Raw genomic sequence first — 17,562 nt, 5'->3', positions numbered from 1 at the left:
CGAAATCTTTGGAGCGTTGAGTTATTGTCCATTTCATTTACATGGCGTTGTTGATGATGCGTATTATCGCGTACTTAACTGCTCAATATGACGTTACGTCTCGTTGGCACAATACATCTTATTTAATAATACTCGCTTCGGGGTTTTTCCAAGGGGAACAATCATTAAAGGACTTCGTTTTTACTTGACGATTAGTCAGTCATCAGCGGCGAACATTTCCATGATCATTGCTTTTGGTAGTTTAATGCGGCCGCGACAGGTACTGAAGGTAAACTAGGTTTTTTAACGCAAAGTTTCTGCATCCAGCACCTTCTTTGCCGCGATTACTGCTGTTAACTTAAACTTTAACTTTTCACCTGTCATAACACAACAATGGTGTATGCTTATCAGACACGCGGCCAACAGTTGGTTACACAGCGCCATTTCAACATCTGAGCCATCTGGAATAAAAACACTATTATGAGCGCCTTTTTGTCAATCACTTTTCTGCTTTCTGTATCTTCTTGTTCATCTTTATCCAATGACGGACTTCTGCTGCCTTTGTAAAGTCGGTATAAGTAATGACCACGGTCGTCTTGTGTACGTGTTGATGATAACTTGCGCTTCTGCGCGTTGCGTAAGATCATGGCGGCGATACGTCTGCTGTAGCTATCTGAGCCGGTCAACGATCAGGCGTTCTGGCGACCCGTAACACTGTTGGTAGCCTCGTGGCACAGCCGTGCTGTGTCTACTGCTTACGGATGGTAATGATGCTGTGAGCCAATCAGTTAAGAAGACCAATCCGACGACAAGCCTGCACAGCAGAGGGGCAAAAAGGTGCAAGGGCTGTTTACCGTTATGCCGCCAGCAATTGCGGCAGTTCACCCTATAGGGGGACACCGCATGCGTCCGGTAGCGCTGGACTATTCTATGTGTAGGGGCCGACCGGCGAAGATGCGCCAGCGCTCACTTCTGGTTGCGCTCCTTTGCGCGGCCTTAGTGTCAATCTCTAGGTGCGGTGCAGAAGCTTCACAGGATAACGCGCGCACTGGAGATGTGGGGGAAGCTCATGTCGGACAAAACGCGAACGAACCAGTGGCAGGCGACAACAGCGACGAAGCGAAGGCGCGTACAGGTGACAAAGTTCTGGACAAAACTTCAACAGGACAAAGCAAAAGCGGTGAATGGGAAGTGTCAGGGAATACGTTCAACACTGGATTCTATTCGGCACAGAATAGAGAAGTGATTGTGAGTGACAGTCACGATAAGGGTCGAAGTGGTGTCAACAGTGAAAACAGAGAAATAACGCACGCTCGCTCTGGATATCTGATTGGGAACCCTGCAGAGAATAAAACAAGAGTAGATTTTGAGTCTAAATTAGGCTCCCTTATGGACTTACTAATGGAAAAGGTGACAGGTAGTAGACTAACCTTAAATGCTCTCGACCGAATAGACGAAAATTGCACGCAGGCGTTGCTACGATGGGTTGTTGCATTACGAACAATGAAACCGTGGGCTCTGAAGAGTAAGTCTATGCTTGTGATCGTAAACTAAGTCATTTTGATTATAACGGTTATGCTCGTTGAGAGATTTTCATAATAGAAATAACAATAATGCTATTTGTTTTCTATTGCTACAGTTATTTTCGGGTCATTTCGAGCCGTTACCTCGTACAGTGGCACGTAAATTATAAATTACTAAAATATTCTTAAAATCAAATATCGTGAAAGGGGTATGATCTACATCATTGCGTACAGCGCATATTTGCCCCTGACGTAATTGTCCTGAAGAAAAATATGACTTCACACTTATTGCTGCACACTTCATTGGTACGACAGGAAATAATATCGTTGAAGGTGGACTTTTTACGAGAGCATTCACGCACTGCCCAGTTTTAATGCGGCTTTAAAATAAGACAGGTGTATAGGCAGTCACGTCTTACGTATCTCAAACTGAATGTTTATTTCATTTACTATAATAATTATTAAATAGTCGCTCGATCGAAGACTGCAAACAGAAGCAAATCCTATAATAGCCCATAATTTATTTTTCACTCAGAGGCGTTCGGCTAATGTCGATATAGCCATATATAAGAATACCGTGTACCACTGCCTATTTTCCTGAAAAGATTTTCTCAAGCCGTAGCCTAGTCAACGCTTTGCTGCTGCCGCCGATAGGTCGATTAGCGACTAACTTAAATAGACTAAACTTCTACATAACATTTTCGCCTCGATACTTTGTTACGGTGATTGATGACAAGCTTATGGATCCAGGTGTGAGAAAAATGCCCAATTTTGCAATCCTTGACGTGCACATGTTCGTTTTTTTTTTTAATACATATTCACGCCTATAGCTAAATTTGGGCACTGGCCGTTGCGTTGTGTAATCTGAATTGAACAGAGCTTATCAGTCAAGGAGCGCAACCTCACCGCTACCTCTGATTGTGGACTGACTAAAGGGATTCATTACAGGCTGCTGTTAATAAATAAAGTATACTTGAAATATATGTGAAAATGAGCGTTCCTATTTGCCACTGGACGCAAATATGCAATAGAAAAGTGCAGGGTCTACGTTTTAAGATCTTGGCGGCCCTCAGATAATCCGTCTCAGACAAATCTCATTCTTCATCTAATTGAAAAGGACACGTTTTCATGCATCTATATAAGATAGATATCGTTGTCTCTGACACTAATTTATGATCAAATGAGCATTGATTTATATATAAATATTCTCCAAATAATCTGTCGTTCAAACCATTGATTACTATTATAAAACGAGTTTAGGAGGTGAGACAGACATTTTCTGTACACTCTCGTTTATATCTCTGGTTTGCAACGACATTTGTAGTTACCTACATAACTTAATTGGTCTACGTATCTGCTGTTTTGTAGCAAACTTTCGAGAAATATATATTATTATACACGTGAAGGACATAAATGATTCCAGTCGCGACTAATGTAACATCATAGTAATCAATGATATCGCTTACTGTGAGTCAAAAGCAGCGAGGTACTTGTATGGGAAGCAAAGATGTATGACTTTTTTTTTACGTTAGCGGAGACGCCTGCCTCATCAGAGTTGGCCCAGCCTTCGCTGACGTTCACAGATTGAACACTTGGAATTTGTTTTTCTTGCCATGCTTGTTGTAATTTACCTCATTGGCTTTAGCAAGAGTTGCGGACAAGAGTCACTTGCTCTGTATGTTCCTTTGTTCTGTACGTGTGCTTTGAAATACATTTTGGTCGATTCGTGTGCTTAAGGTCCAGGACCAGTCAGTGTCTATGTCATCACCTAGATGATGCATGTTGTACGCTCAGAATTGCATAATCTTTGGATCAGACGGCTGATGACATCCAGCAAGAGATAAATGTATCTGTGCCATGATCCGAATCCAGTACTCTGCATGTGAATAGCGCTGGCCGGCAAAGGTGTTGCCACCGCATCGTCGGAGGGATTCGTGCACGTTTACCGACTTTAGGCTTATGCGAACCTATTGACTATTTTTAGATGCTAATTTTCTGAAGGAAGGTTAACTATTGTAATGATAATTTACAAATTCAATATTATAACTTAAAGCTGTAGTTGACGCCAACCGTATTAAAGTTGATACTATTCAAAGGAACTGTAAACACGTCTGAAAGCATCAAAATGTTTTAATTCAGATCCTTTTTCAGATATCGGTAAACGTTAAATCATAAAGAAATTTTTGTCATCGCCATAATGACTTCAACTTAGTTATTCATTTTAACTGATATAATCGATGTGTACGTATAGCTCATGTGATACTTCTGTTTTTTGCGTGAAATCTTCCGTTATACGACTAGACCTATCCTCAATAAGAAACATAATAATCCGTTAGAGTTCCTATCCAGCGGCGGAATACCGCTGAAGAATCGTTTCAAGCCAACTCAACGATATCTGAGATCGGTATAATAAAAAAATTCCAAAGAAGGTTGTCTGTTTTCACATGAAGACGGATTTGTTTGCCACAAGTGTTCATCTATTTACGTTAATTTCATTAAAAAAAAAATGGTAGCCATCAGTAATACGACGTTCGTATGTAAAGGGTTCGATTTTTTGCTGGTGCTTCATCGGAGTTGGCTGAACGTTAGACCGTATTGGTAAGGATACCACTGGGCTCAAGTGAGCCCAGTTACCCTGTTAGGTGCTAATGGTGATCGGCGTTTTGCGGATCGACACCCTTCGAACTGTAAAGTTCGGCGTAAAATTTGAGTAAATTCGAAAAGATCGACTGCTCTTTGCGGGCGCAATGACGTTATAGTTCCTAGTAGCGAGCTCAGCATAATAGTATATTACTACGGCTGTTTTGTCCTACGAATGTCTTATTCGGCGCCGAAATGACTTTTCCAAACTTTAGTAGCTTACCGATTTGCTATAAGGCGTTACTCCAAACTAAACGTCGTCTGTTAGAGCGGTGATTCAAATTCGATCAGAGGTAACTTGTCAGATTCGTTGGAGAGAATTTGTTGGGGTTCGTATTTGCGAGCAACAGCAGCATTACGAGGTCAAATCAGATGCGCCAGAACTACAGCCACCTGGAGCAGGACAAAGATTTGGACTAACATACTGGTACGTCGAACCGTCAACGTTATACAGGGTTACCTGCTCGTCCTTCTGCTGCTTGTTTATATGTAATATTCTAGATTTCAACATACTGAAGGAATCTAAATTTCCTTTTTACATATTTACGAGAGCTTCATGAAGTAATCAAAATGTTGTATTTCAACAGGACTTTTCATTTTTCTATACACACTGTGCTATACGCCATTTTATGAATGCTAGAGAATTTGGCCTTTTCCTTGTCGAAAGGGAACGCTGAAATAACCGTTACAAAATGGTGCGCCGACGGTGGCCGTGCGCAACTGACATGCTTGTAAAATCGTGTTAGAAGTTTGGACCATCTCTGCAAATCACCCCCAGGCCACCACCACTACTATCACAAGGGAAGATACAACCTTCTAACGAAAAAACAGCTCGGCAGAACAGAAATTGTATTACGTCATTAAGTATTGAGGGATGCTTTTGCACTATAAATTGGTCAGTATGCGCCTTTTTCTTCTGACAGATAACAAAGAGGTAACAGTCGAAGTAAAGTGTTGCACCAACGAAAAACTACAAAATTGAAATTAGAAGCACTCTATCTGTAGACGCTAATAATGTTCACCAGCAATCAAATTATCGAGATATAACGATCAAAGCAAATAATGGATGAGCCTTGAGTTGAGAATTCGTAAACATCCAGCTAACTTCAGTACACAGGAGTACGCATCTATGAGACAATCAACTCGTGCTCAAATAAAACGATGTGTGCTAATGGATCCATTTCCATTACAGTTTAGTCAAGCAATTGAGAATATTCGAATGACGAAAGTGCCTTCTGGTGGATATCGTACACACTACAGCTACCCGCCTTCGGCATGGCAGAGTCATTGTAGTTTGACACAAGCCGGTATCGTTTGATTTCCCACGTAAAGCGGCCAAGCGTTTCATGTGACAGTGTTTGCCGCGTCGCGAACGCTTTGGGTAAGAGACCCTCACGGTTGGCCTTCAGCGTCACATTGGGGGTGACTCGATCGAATAGCTGGACACACCAGCGGCAGTAGCAACAGATTACTGACTTTTAGCGACACCAATGTCGACCATCCTTGTGCCCCCTCGCCCCCCGCCGATACCCACCGGCGTGATAACTGGCTCACTTATTAGCCACGACTTCGTCCTACCCTGTTCCTCACCATCATCATTATCACGACAAGCATCAGCCCGTGTCTGATCTTCATTTTCGCACACGGAATAAGCTATGTAACCTGCCATCATATGTGCTCCGTTCTGATCCGGTGGAAACGTATGCGTTTAATCCGCATTTAACTTACGTCGACATGTTTTTTCACTGACGCAACCAGTGCTATAGAAATAAATACGTGGCTCTAACAAAAGCAGACCCTAGTTTATGAGCGAGCTTTGATTTCTGTAAAAGCGAGTTGCTGTTTCTTTTTCGGTTTTATAATATAGAGATTGTATCGAATCAGCTAAACCAGGTTCTTTTTTTTGAGCAAAGGACTCCGCATGAATACTAATTAATCTTGTATGAAATTAATTTTCCAGTCTGTAGTAGGATTATATAAAAATGCTGATTTATATGGGGTGTGAGGCTCTCTCATCGAAAGGCCTCAGGCTTACCGGACGTTCTGCATTCGTAGAAAGCCAGTAAATGTTTACTCCGTATGGGTTTCATAAGAGATCGCTACGAGCTTCAGCTCAATCGTTGCATCGTTGCGCTCAAAAAAGCTAGTAGATGCAATGGAACAAGAGCTAAAACCACGAGCTAGCTGACCATACGGGATACTGCGTGCGCAACATGCCCGTGATCGCCTACCGGTTTTCTGTGGCGTGACTTATATCGTTGGAATCGAAAAGCTTGAAAGCGTGTTTCTTTGCTGTACCCTTTAAATTGTAAGGCCCTCTGGTTGTGCCACCGCACGTTCTCTCGTTACGAATGCCCGCTATGGCAACATATTGTACAACGGTTGTACAAAGTTATTTATCTGGAATTTTATACCGAAAGCTGTGACAATAGTTTTAGAAAACAGCCTTTCTGCAGGTGCCGATTGTAAACCGTCTATCAATTGAACTTCGATACCGCATCTTTGCTGATTCTCCCATGCGTTAGGTTAATTAGCAACAAAAGTACGCCAGGCCATGCGAAGGAGTAATAATTTAGTAAGTGGCTCACCTACCTACGGCTAGAGTCAATGATTTTGGACAGTGAACGCTTACGCAGTCATCCCTAGCTTTACATTTTGATCAACACTGATTTTTTGCCCACTGGAAAACGTGCTAGCTAAAACGTGGCTGCTTCCGTTCCACACACTCCTTTGAAACGAATGGCACGAGAACATCATATGCATATGAAGCCCATCGTCTTGAGACCTATATTGTTCCATGCAGAGATTTGTTGCAGGGACCAAATCCAGCCCATATATCGGGTTGTGTTAATTGTTCGTATTTGCTGATTTCTTCTAGGACACCGTTTCGGCTTTGCAGTTATAGGTTATTTTTTAACCCATTCAGAAGTTTAATCGTGTACGTGATTTCTAAATGTTTCACTGACAGGAACATCAGCAACAATTGCAAATTTGTTGCAAGACATTATATATGTTGTCCTATCTAAAGGCGCTCACTTTAACCATCGTATAAAAAAAAAACCAAAGCCTCAGTATATACCAGCTATTTTCTGATGTGTGAACATATATATTGGCCCACGTTGGAGGTATATTTTTTAGATTTTTAGATACGACAAATGTGCGACCGATGATTCTCTTCAATTTTTCTGGTAATATCCTCATTTATTAGTACGATCTTCTACGGTTTCTAGACAAAACGTTCTGACGTGTGACATCTGTATCACCCCATTTTAGCCAAACGAACGCCATTCATGAATTTCTGCAGAAACAAAAATAGAAGACAGGGTTTCGGCTATGCGGGGGATGTTTCTCCATTTAACTTTTCTCCATTTTTTCCGGGTAGCCAAAGATGACTGTTGCGTGGCACGGTCATGGTAGAAGACAACATCTAATTTTTTTTCTCCAGTAAGCTATAGTTAGCTTGTCAGTTGTTGACAGTCGAGGCGCGAACCAATCGTTCTGTAAGACGGCAACTACTTATAATGCCCGATTTCTTTTTAATCTCAACAACAACTTAGGGCATCACGTCCTCTGGCGTCAGTCTAGGTTAGACCACATATTATCTCTAATGTTTTTTGTTATACTTGTACATTCACATTGTGGGTGATTTATGTTTCACTATCCGTGATTAACCGCTTTGGAAAAAACTCAATTTCGCTGTGTTTATGTAAAGTTTCGCAGACGGAAACACGATAGACTAAATTCCTGTGCGTCTTTTCGCGTGGCGCCCAAAATATCGAACCTATTTTTTATAGGCGCTTTTTTCAAATGGTTTAAAAGTATTTGGTAATGGATGTCTAACTTCATTGGCAATATGATGGCTATTCGTATGTTGGTGTTGCTCAACTTCCGCAACAATTTCATCAACTTCTTCCGTACTTGGTCGACCACTACGAAAACCAACTTGTACATAGAAATTTCCATAGCGAAAGTAACAGAACCACCGACAATGCGTCTTGATCATAAATAGTCAGCGTTCGTGCCATTATCGTGGTAAAATTGTAAAATGGCATGATTTTTTATAGAAATCTTTCAAGGCATTCTATCCTATGTCTGAATAATGGCGTTCGAACAATGGCACCATATCTTCCACTGTCAAATCTTACCTGTCAAGTGACATCGCTGCGACCCGTCCTACTTAAGGTAGGCAGGCGCCTTTAACGCCATCTCGATATAGAAACGGCCAGTACGTTTCCAAGTATGGCTAAAATGCTGAATGTAATTTAAAGGAAATCTATTTGTTTTTTGTGAAAATGCAGACTTCTGATCGATACGTTATTTTACATATAAATATAGGTACTTATTTGGGCACTGGCTAATTAGATTAATAGTATCACTACACAATGACTCATAATTTAGAAAACAATTTATGGGAGTCAGAAATTATCTATATTTGTCACACGTTCTATTAAAACATTTCATCTGTGTTAGCGAAGTTATTGGCAATCAATTTGTTACCATCTGATGTTCGTTTTGAGTGATCTTTTAAGAGCAAATATAAGTGCGCCAGAAAACGCGCGTAAATATAGACTGTTAAAGTGCATGTCACAGAAGAGACTAAAACTATGAGTAGGCTTCAATAATAGACGTATCATCTCCTGTTCGCCGTCGGGTTCCGTTATTTCGAAATTATGGGAGATTCGAGTAACCCCCCTTGTAACAACATCATCTGTCCAGCGATTTGACATCATCTCCACCGGTATAACTTAGCATAGCTAGCCACAATGAGAACATCTTGAGTTTTGTTTCCACAGAAAATTTTGCGTTTTTTTTTTTCATAGGGAAAACACTTTTTGTTGACTGGTTACCTCAGCCTTTACAGATGAGGGTTGATAAGTGCCATCAGATAGTATTAATCTGACGTTTATCTCGTAAACATCAGATTATTACTTGTATTAATAAAGAAATATTTTTAGAATCGAGACCATCAGAAATACGTTTCTGAAACCCTACGACGAGTTTTTACTATTAGTTTATAAGAACCACACAACTTAAAATTTTACCGGCGTGGAAGCTCTACATAATAGCTATTTTAAAACCAAATTTAAAAGTACCATTTTCATTTTAGCAAATGCTGAAATAGGTTTTCACTAGTGTTCGTTGGGATGCTGGTAGATGCATTACTACAATATGTCAAAGATTTCAATTCAATCGTATGCAGAATATTTCGGTGTGGAAATTCAAAGTCAATTAAGCTAACTTGAACCTTTGCAGATATTTTGTAGAATTCGGAATTTTTAAGTAAGTTAATAGCAATGTATGCAGTCTTTTTAAAATGGCAGATTATTATTATTGTGTAGCTTTCGTGTTCTCATGCTAATACTTGTCAAAAACTGTCCCGTGAGCTAATTATCATATATTAGACCGGCTCCTGTTCGCAGCGTTTGAAAGAAAGAGGAAGACAAATTTCCTATGTATTTCAATATTTAGGTATTTGATTGCAACCCATAAAAATGGCATATATAAAGTGACTGGCCTGCAGTAAGACCAAGCAAAACACAGCTGACTTAGTTTAAGAGTTGTTTTTTCTTTTTATCTGAACCGCTTATCCAGATATATCACCTTGAGTGAGATAATAATGACGCTGATGGTCATTTCGGTACGAAGGGTAGTTGTGTTACAGACTGCATAATACAGTTGAGCGTTATGATTGTGAGCCATTACTCGATTGTCTTTAATTATATCATAAATGTATGACCTGTGAGACGTACAACAATTACACCCATATGTACGCTACATGGAACTTTGCCTGCCCACAGGGGTGCGTAATTTCGGCATATTTCGCTCTGCTGAGTGCATCAAATCAGTGACCTGCCCCCTTAAACACAAATCATACAATGAATATTGTTTTAGGGGTGCTATCAAAAGGAAGCGAGGAAGGCTTACACAAAAGTTGACGGAGAAGCGGAAGCGGAAGTGGAAGTGGTCGCGGGGACCGCCTACGCGTGCGAGAAGCGCAAGACCACTACCCAACTGTGATCGCTTATCCTTGCAAAAACAAATAAAGAGTTTGTAATACGGTATCAAACAATAGACGAATTTAACAGCTAATTGATTACGGATATTATAATATAAACGTGTAATTACCAGATTTCATTTCAACCGTTCGTTTGATCGGCTTGCCTTATAACGCTGTGTAACAATTCGTGTGTCTTGTCTAAAATGAGACGCTTCAGTGATTTTAACAATGTCTATTTAACTTAAATGTGTCACGAATCAATGATGACTGCGTTGAATGCAAAAGGCCATCGTTATTTAACTTGAGTGACCTTACATAGTAATTCTTTTACTTAAAAAGAGTGTCTAATCTGATTTTTGAAAAATAAATATGCTACGGGAACATGACTGCAGTCGATTTAGTTAAATAATTTTCACGCAGGACTTGGCCTTTCAAATCACAAAATATCTCTCAACATTACCTTTTTCAGGACTTCCGTTGTGCGTGCCTGGAATATTGTTAAAATACAACTTAATACGGTTCCGGTCCTGAATTGTAGAGGAAAAAAAGTATATATACATATATATGTGTGTGTGTAGGTAGTTGTCTTAGTTTTGCAATATTCGAGCCTTATTTTGCGCGTATTAATTAGAGAGGTATTTTCGATTCGTTTAGCTAAGTGCCATGTCAAAAATAAACTATGTTTATTTCACATGCTTTCAGTGCTAGACGCAACGGGTCGTCCGCCTTCGGGTCTGGCATCGGGAACTATCGCTGACCTAGGACAGTTTAACCAATGCCTTAAAACGATAGCCAGGTAGGTCACAATGAGTTACTTTATCAAGTGTACTAACTCATCATTGATTAGGTTTTAACGTTTTCAACTTTTCTCGTTGGCACAGATCTGACCGCTTCGGACAACAAATGGAAGAGACTACCCTAACGAAAACAGCACAGAGTGAGCAATGAACAAATCACAGTGGCCTTTATTCTTTCTAATACGCAACAACCTTCAACTATTTTATACGATTTAGCAATCTCGTTATCGATTACGTTCAAGTTCTTATCTTTCGGCTGAAGCTAGTAGGTAGTGCGTGGGAAAGTTGTCGTCTAAAGCACAATGTATTACCCTTAAAAGTGACAAACCCTTTAAGTCGTATCAGCTAGTTATTTGCCATTACCATCCTCATTGGCTATAGGACTAAGGGTCGTACCTGTACAACATGCAACCTATAGTTATTGTACCTTGGCATTGGCATTATCCGTTTTGTTCGCGAATGACTATAGCTACTCTTAAGCTTAAGTCAATCAAAACGACTGAAGTTTTACCATCCATTGTAACACCCATTAAAACATATCTTTTCCAACAGATTTTCTTCTATGTGAAACATTAGGATCCCTAAACAAGTCCTATGAAAACTTTAGAGATACATTTCTGATCGTAGCAAACAGCAAATGGTTTCCTTATATATTCTGATAGGGACTGTGGAATTACGGATTAGAGTGAAAAACGAGGTGTTATACGTGAAATAAGTAACACTTTTAATGTTTTGACTTATCCGTACGTCGATAATCCGATGACTGTACACTTTCGGTTACAGACAAATTAACAAGTTTTGAAATGTTAACACGACGACTTGATTGATCCCTTGTATTTTTTTTGGCCCTGTTTGGTCTGCTGCGCTGTCAATGACAGTTCTTTCCAGCTGCCAGATCTCCTCAATGTTCTATAAGCTGTGTGACGATAAACAGACCCTGTATTGACATGAGCCTCGAAAAGAAAATTGAATATTTGTCTCTCTAACGAAATGGATCACTGATTTTGCAGAGGATAAGCTGGCAGGCCTCGGGTAAATAGTACTTGTTTAGACCGTATCACATTGTCGCCATGATAACTTAGTGGATCACGTATTTGGCACATAAGCTTTGAAACATATTGTGATCTAAATTCGTGTTGTGCTGAGAGCCAGCTGTTTGATCGAACGGTTAACGCCGATGCTGAAGGTAAATGACTAGAGAGACTAGATAGAGATCAAATATGATTGCTGATAATGGCATCTAATAAATTTTGCTTTACAAAAGCGAGACAAGCATTGATCATGTACATATCGTGTGCTCTGCCCATTTGGGCTCTCGTCCCATGCTAAATCAGCTCGTTGTCTAATTTGCTGATCGTTGGTTGCTGGCAGTTTTTTTAAAAAAAAAAAAAAGAGAGTTTTTTCTTCCTGCTACTCTCTTAAGAAATTCGTCAGTTAGAATGCGCTTAACTCGGCGAAGACATCATTTGTATATTCGAAGGATAGCCAGCGACTACCTAAAAGTCTTCGACATCCGACTTCAAGTCACAGCCTCTGATCGTTGATGGCAATGCAATCCGGTGGATATTAAGTTCGGCACCTGATGAACGATATGCTATAAATTTTACCGGATTGCTGGCTTGCAACGATGGAAACTGATCGCTACGAGTTTGCCCGAACTTCCGCATGTACGCAATTACGTAGTATAATAGCTAATTACTTAATAATTATGCGGTGCACGATTTCGTTGATCTAATTAATTGAATACGCTCGTAGGCTGTTTTGACACTAAGTAGTAACAGCAGTTGGCCTGCAAAAGGCCAACAGTTTGTTGGCGGTTACGACAGCAAGTTCGCTTTCCAGGAGCGAAGGGAACTACGTCGCCGTTAAAAGCTGTGTGGTTTTTACAGCTGTACCCGCCATAAGAATCCGCCTCGGTAGCGCTTTTTTAGCATTATTCTGCAAGACTCAGATTTTTCCTAAAAATAATAAGCCGATAAAATTAATGAATATTAACTTAATTATACCAATTCATGTTTTCGTCTTAAGCTGTTTATTTATACCACCGTTTTTCCCAGTTCTTCAGCGATTTTTCTATAATTTCTTCCGTCGTGTCGAAAAGCTTGTCCGTGTGACATTTCCTTACCTTGAGGAATAGGAATCGTTGCAGGGGACCAGAGCCGGTGAATATGGGATTGGGGTGTCGACTTTCTTCTGCAAAAACTACTGCACGAAAAACTACAGCATTTGAGTTGTCCTACACTATACGTACGTACGCACAGCGTAGCGTGCGTATGTTCTGAAGCATCGTGTTTCCGATAATACGACAACAGCTGTTTTTAAATGGGAATTGTGGGTAAGTCAAGTCCGTGCATTAAACACCAGAAATGCAAGCAATGTAGACCTATAAGGAAGCTTCAAGTGTACATTTGGACTTAATGCTCTTACTTCTGGCAGATTTGTATGTAGAAGTATGGTGAGGATTTCCATGGGTTTTTAGTGAAAACTAGACCACCTATGCCCATATTATTCAATGCCTGCTATCACTTCCCCAATAGTCTGCACCGTCGAAATATAACAAGAAAAATACTATCAACTGCGTCCTCTGCCTATATCATCGTAAGTCTTTAATGTCCAAATATATTACCTTTTTTTACCATTTTGTTCTGGTAAGTAGTTGCTGGATGGGCCAAAAGGATAATAAATGGGCGTTCTGGAACGTATTCGATATCCTATTAAACGAGCCTATATTTCATCAAAATCTAGATAGCAATAAGAGGAACCCAGGTATGTTATTGCAAGGTATACGCACATCTTGAACGGACGCACTGCTAGACGCCCATTCCCAAATTGTTAAATTGTTCGAAATGTTTCTCTGGCAGATTTTGCCCCTGTATGTTTTCTTTTCTTAAAATCTTAGAAAGCACCATAAAATAAAAAAATGTCGTACAGAGTTTACGGCATCGAACGTCCCTTGCGATTCTCTAACGTACGTTATCAATACAAGTTATTTAGGGGAACCCATTATTATGTGTGATTAATGTTTGGCTTAATTTGACCATTTCATATTCAAAGATAATACGTGCCAACAACTTTGCAATGAGCATTTCCTGATGGAATTGTAGGATACAGGTGATCGTATAGGACTGGCACTGAGTTAGGGGTATAGAAACCACATTTCGGCTAATCCTTGTTTTTAAACCACCATTTCTTATAAGACCTTAATTGACATTGGAATTTTCGCAAAAAAATAAATATGCTATCAAATCATTTTGCTTATGGGTGAGTGGTTCTTGTTGCAAGATGCATTCGACCTCACTACGGTATTATCCGCTTAGTTCTTTTTGATTTATTCATTCGATCTAGTTATTCATTCAATTTTTATATAGGACACATGCTATATTCTATATTTGAGCCGTGTCAGCGTCCTTGCAGGTCCTGTCTATAATAAGAACACTACTTCCCAAGGATAAATGATAGGTTTTTCGCTTAATCTGGAACTATTGTTTTGCATTTGCCTTAAGGACCTATCAGGACAGCAGGTTTTTGAAATGTCGGACCAGGCGTACGGATTAGTTATAATCTTTTTAGACTTCGTTCGAGGGAAGCAAAGATTTGCTGAACCTCGTCATTTATCTCAGCGGACCTTTGAGGCGGCAGCTTAATTTTGAGCCCACTTTAACTTCTACAACTATTATGGGTCGATTTCTCGATTGGATAGCTTCATGGTTGGTAAATGTGTAAGTCAAAGGACTTTATTTCAACTAGATACGCTACAGTCAGCGGCGATACCGATGGACAAGGTACCAAGAGGTATACTTCATATAGCAGAGAGATTATTTTTCCTACAAGATGGAGAAGCGACAACTGCTTAGATTGGGGTTGCTCGTTTTCTAGATAATTCCTTTGTGCACTATATAAATCATATATAGATTCTAGTATCTGTTCGAATTACATCTGTTATCCTGCTAAGAAACTAAGCGCACGCACTGAACTGGTTCAACAAGGTCCAGTTGTCTCTCGAAAAATGAAACCCCAGTTGAGCGGTAGCTAGCAAAATGGTGACAACAGCAATAGGTTATGTCGTTGATATGAAACGTTTGGTAAAGCGCCTAGCAAATGTTGCATTATCGACTACGACGAAGTACAGGGTAGTCTATATTTGAAAAGGGTATGGGAAAACTGTTACTAGAGCATTTTACACATTACAGAATTTTAGTCGACCGCTAATACATTCAGCCTAAGGCGTAATTTGGGTTGTTTTCAGATATTTAATATAGTCTAAGGGGATTTTTTAATTTTTTTACAACGTTTATGAAATTTAGTTAGAGAATGAGCCACGTTTTGTCTAGTGAAAATAACGGAATAGAAAAAGAGGGGGATCTTTAGTCGCATCCGTTGCCTAAATAAATGAGAATAACATACGATATTTCATTATTCGTCACCTACATACGCAGGCGTTCTCACTCTTCTTTTTTTTTTTTAACAAAAATCGTCTTAGTCGGTAGATAGTAGGTAGATAGAAATCACAAACAATAAATGTAGGAGCCGTTGTGTTCATCCTGAATAGTCGTTGCGACAAGATTATTCAAATTTCCTCTATTTTTGTGACATACTATTGACTATGTCGGCTTTTTGATGTTAAAGTTGAATAGGTTCCATGATTTTCAGGGATGTCAGCGGATTGGAGTTGTTTCGTGGTCAATATTGTTCATTGTTTCTGAAACCGACTGATCTGGCTTCGATGAAAAGATTTGCGGAAAAGTTTGCTCCTGACGATCCGGATGAAGTAAGTGCCTATAGAATTTTGCAATGTCGTCTCCGATAATTGATTGGCCAGCTTGTTAACTGAAAGAGTATAAGTCTCTACTGCTGATTACTTTTTCAACATGTACCTAATAGTAGAGGCTGTAATGATAAGAGGTATATCTAGTTTCATTTGATTAATGTTGTAGAAAGATATGGGCTATTAACCAACCTTTAACCTCAGAACATTCCACCAGCTGAAACTTACAAATGATTAAACATGGGTGATACCCGATTGATATGGCTATGTTTACACTCACCTGTTATTTAAGGTATACTTTTCTTAGAAATACGTGGTACTTCCTAAATATATATTTTCGAAGGAAAAACAACACACGCACATTGACTGTCTGTGTACTTCCGTGTAAATCTGTATACTTAGGCGAATGTGTACCAATTAATAACAATGATGTATAATTTGGAAGCAGTTTGGTAACACAAATTTATGCCGTAACTTCGTGGAATCAGGTGACGCTGGATTTGCAGGTGTTCCTGGAATCAAATCAAGACGTGTCACATGGACTTCGTATCGGGGTCTGTGTACCTTCAACCTGTCCCTCCGATGATCTGTCTCTTCTTGTCAATTCAGGTAGCATACAGATGCGCTTTAGATTACACCATTTCTATATGTAAAGTTAAACAAGTTCCTAAATAATAATTTTTAAGATAAGTGTCACTATCGATGCACACCACCGTGGTTTGAGATTTTGAATAATAAACGCCTGAAGTCATTGGAAATTTAACTATGAGTTCTAAAACAGATGAGCTCATGTGGGCTTGTTTTTTTACACTATATATGGGCATGATAAAGCCAAAAGTCGAACGAGTGCGTTTGTAGCCTTTTTATATAGGTACTACGATTACATTTGGAACTCTAGAGGAAAACGAATACGTTATCTCGTGTTGGGAATATATTGTCAAATAGGTAAGATGTAAGCCTCTCAAATATTCATGATGGATTTCATTTTTCTTGCAGTTGCAAATGACTTCGGCCTCACAGGAAGCCTTCGGGGCTGTGTTGTTAAGGACAAGCCTAAGTTAAAAACGTATGAGAAGGTTCTAATGTAAGTAAGTCAATATTCACTTTTGTCCTGTATCAGATTCGTATGCAGCCGTAACTCGAATATAGTCTAAGCCATCACATACGTGTTTTCCGTTACAAACTAACCAGCAAGAAGGAAAAGTCACTACTTTATTGTATAAAAAATATCTCTGCCAGTGTTTACACTACCGCGATCTTTGTCATAATTCTATTTTTCGAAATACGCTCTGGAAACAACGCGGAGGCGGCAGCCTCAGACAAAAGATGAGAAGATCGATGTGCAGCATTTGAAGACTCATTCGACCCGGTCACGAGGAACAATGATCAGGCAACGTATAATCAATTGAATCGTGGATGTTTAATGTAAAGATACATTTTTTAACGTATCGTCAGATGTTGAAGCAACATTTGCCGAACAAAGTTTGTAAAAATGCTTTACTTATATAAGAAATAATGCATTTTACGATACCTATATAATGTTCGCTGGGAAAACATCGGTGTTACAGGTGCTCATTTAGTCTTCTGGTGTCCTTTGTGATCGTGGCTAGCGCGTTGGATGTTTATTTAAGAAAGGCTGGACAAAAGTCCAGCCTCGCCCAAAGTATCTCAGGTATAGTCTTTACTCGGCCCCTTGAACGCAGTACCAAAAGGGCAACTGTTTATCAACGCTAGCGCTTCACCAATAATGATCTAATCTCTTTCTAGGTGGAGCCTGTCTGTTTTTCTTCTTTCTTCCTTCTTTTTCGGCACCGATTCTCTTTTCGGTGGCACCGATGTTTTAATCTACTTGTATATATA

At 39.7% G+C, this 17,562-nt stretch overlaps 1 protein-coding gene across 17 annotated transcripts in view; it reads left to right on the top strand.

The window, feature by feature from the left end:
* The first annotated feature begins 212 nt into the window (after positions 1-212).
* The window catches only part of LOC111247738 (nose resistant to fluoxetine protein 6-like), a 29,378-nt gene continuing 12,028 nt past the window's right edge, over positions 213-17,562 (top strand). For 2 of the 17 annotated variants that reach the window (XR_002672248.2, XM_022799034.2), the window contains exons 1-7: positions 214-1,504; positions 10,843-10,936; positions 11,022-11,077; positions 15,572-15,705; positions 16,191-16,311; positions 16,699-16,786; positions 17,271-17,374. Coding sequence is in view for 14 of the 17 variants with exons in the window: in XM_022799034.2 (XP_022654769.1) it covers positions 838-1,504; positions 10,843-10,936; positions 11,022-11,077; positions 15,572-15,705; positions 16,191-16,311; positions 16,699-16,786; positions 17,271-17,374 (1,264 nt within the window). In the remaining 3 variants the exon portion in view is untranslated. Of the gene's footprint in view, positions 1,505-10,670; positions 10,689-10,842; positions 10,937-11,018; positions 11,078-15,571; positions 15,706-16,190; positions 16,312-16,698; positions 16,787-17,270; positions 17,375-17,562 lie in introns of those variants that run through there. The other 15 variants (XM_086983863.1, XM_086983862.1, XR_015323889.1 and 12 more) reach the window with 13 other exon arrangements.

This window comes from Varroa destructor, unplaced genomic scaffold, assembly GCF_002443255.2.
Source record: "Varroa destructor unplaced genomic scaffold, Vdes_3.0 BEIS01000003.1, whole genome shotgun sequence".
Lineage (NCBI taxonomy): Eukaryota > Metazoa > Arthropoda > Arachnida > Mesostigmata > Varroidae > Varroa > Varroa destructor.
This window is presented reverse-complemented; position numbering and strand designations above follow the sequence as displayed.